Genomic DNA, 2,428 nt, shown 5'->3' on the forward strand with positions numbered 1-2,428 from the left:
TACAGTCCGGACAGTCATATATATATATATATATATATATATATATATATATATATATATATATATTTCTATGATGCTTTAAGCTAAGTTACATGTTGTATGTGTGAATTGAAATGTTGAATATATATATATGTGTTAAATGTATGAATTAAATTATATAAGCTTACCCTTTCGTTTTCCTTGTGTTGTCAATTGTATATGTACGTTCGTCCTGTCTTGCAATGATCATCCGTGTGGATGTGAGCAGATGGCGAGGCCACCTTAGAAGATGTGATTGAAGAAGAAAATTTAGTCGAAGTTGAAGTGAAAGCGGAGCAGTAGGACGTCCGTCTTTCCTTTGGTTTAGTTGTTCGTTTTTTTAAAGGGACGTTTGGTTATTTATTTTGTAAAACCGTTCGTCCTAATCTATTGTATATCTGCACATTAAGCCGTTCGGTTTTGACTTGTGCTTTATTAATGTAAAGACTGTTTATATTACTGTTAATTGTAATTAATTCTGAATTATGGTAATTACTGTATTTTGGGATGTTACACATTACATCTGTATTTATAAAGTTTAAGATAGACTTTTAACTGTGTTGACTTATAATTACGGTATAATAATCTAATATAGAGTTAATATAACTATTCTTGACCTTAATTCTTTTTTAATTCCAAACTACTAGTTCACCTGTGGATCCATGCAGAACATACAAGCTTGTTAGTTGCTCGGTTCATGACTGAGCCGATCATACTAAACAAAAACTCAACAATAATATTCAAAATTGTATTAGAATTTGTACTCACTCACTCTCTGTGGGTGGACTTTAAGGTATAAATTTCCCTCCTATAATTCATGCGGACCTGTGAGCCACTCCCAGAAACAATAGGCACGGAGACATTAACAAAACAGAGGAGGTTGGGATAATCCTATCACAACTTGTCACATGTTCAATCAAGTTACAAGTTACAGCCTTTAGAACGAAAAAGACTAAGCAAGGTATCACTTTCAGTTCAGTCTCTCATCTTCTTACCTTTTTACTAACACCACCATATTCAGCGACACTAACAAAGAGGAGGTGCCACTCTTAATTATATAACAGCGATCATCTCCGTCCCCGTTTTCTCCGTCATACTTCCGTTAAGTTCCTCTTCCTCCTCCGCTTCCCACATGAAGTGCGCGTACGATCCCAGCACAGTGCTGAGCATAAAATAAAACAATTATTAATTGATAATAATAATTGTTATTATTATTACTTTTGTTATTTTCGTTATTCTCTGTTTGGGTATGGGGAAAATGTGAGATTAAGATTATATACCAATCATTAGGAGCGGCGTGAATGGCTTGGCCAAAGTAAGATTTGGCTCTCGCTTCGTCTCGCTGCGTTTCCCATATTAGCGCTCCGTACAGCGAAAGCAATTCGCCATCGCTAGGGTTCGCGAGAATCGCTCTTCCGTAATATTCCTCTGCTCTCTTCACGTCTTTCTCCACCTGCATCATCCGTTAAAATTAAAATCGCTGACTCTTTGTTTTCATTAAATGAATCAATGATCGTGCTTTGTTTGCGGAATGTTTCACGCACCTCGTGGAGGAATTTGCCGTAGTTTCTCAGTAGAAGCGCGTCCGTCGGGTTCGACTTCAACATCTCCTCGTAGTACGCATCGATTTTCATCCTCTCGCCACCGTTTCCGCCTGTGACAGTCGCGTCGCCGAGATCGTCACCGACACCGCCTCCGGATTGCATATCCTCCCGTAGAGTCCGGAGATAGCTCGGCTTGTGTAAATTGGCGTCGGAGAAGAATTGTTCTTCTAGAGGTATGATCGGCGGGGGCGAGCACGATCCGGTGCAGTTCAGATTACGGCGAACGCAGAAATTGTCGGGGGCACCTTCCGATGAGGCTCTGTTGATCCCTTTCTGCGGTGCGTCCCTGCGGGCGTTGAAGTGGGAATAGTGCGTTGAAATCGTGGAAAATTTCGCGTGGCTCTTGTCGCCGGGGAGAGAGGTTTGGTGCGTGAGAGAACATCGAAGTGAACCGTGGAAAACCGGGTTCGGGATCGGCAGCGACCCGGTGCGGATGAGAGAAGCTCTCATAGTTTTGATAAATTGAAAAGATTGTGTGTTGAAAGAGCGATCAATCCCTGACTTCCAAAAGTGCAGACGAACCCCCTTTATATATCTCGTGTTGAATGGTGCTGCTAAACGAACGTACTTTATTTGATCAAATATCGGCCGCTGGATGAGAGGAAAGCCCGACCCAAGTGAGCACCGTATTAAGACACGTGTCAGGTTCCTGGTGCCGAATTGTATATTTAACCATTTATTACTGATAAATGTAAAATTTAAAAAAAAAACACTATTCATTACTGATACTAATTTTGTGATCTTTTGAGTGTAAGAATTCAATATGTTTATTTTTTTTCCTAAACTCACGAAAAGGTATCCTTAAA

The 2,428-nt window shown here is 40.0% G+C and overlaps 1 protein-coding gene across 1 annotated transcript; it reads right to left on the minus strand.

The window, feature by feature from the left end:
* Positions 1-745: 745 nt before the first annotated feature.
* On the minus strand, positions 746-2,138 carry LOC124847227 (uncharacterized). The gene is made up of 3 exons (XM_088100279.1): positions 1,563-2,138; positions 1,299-1,471; positions 746-1,180 (listed from the first exon to the last, which is right to left on the minus strand). The coding sequence occupies exons 1-3, from the start codon at positions 2,070-2,072 to the stop codon at positions 1,072-1,074; spliced, it is 792 nt and encodes a 263-aa protein (XP_087956405.1). The 5' UTR covers positions 2,073-2,138; the 3' UTR covers positions 746-1,071.
* Positions 2,139-2,428: the final 290 nt, after the last annotated feature.

Source organism: Vigna umbellata, chromosome 10, assembly GCF_029865625.1.
Source record: "Vigna umbellata cultivar VRB3 chromosome 10, Vumbellata_1.0, whole genome shotgun sequence".
NCBI lineage: Eukaryota > Viridiplantae > Streptophyta > Magnoliopsida > Fabales > Fabaceae > Vigna > Vigna umbellata.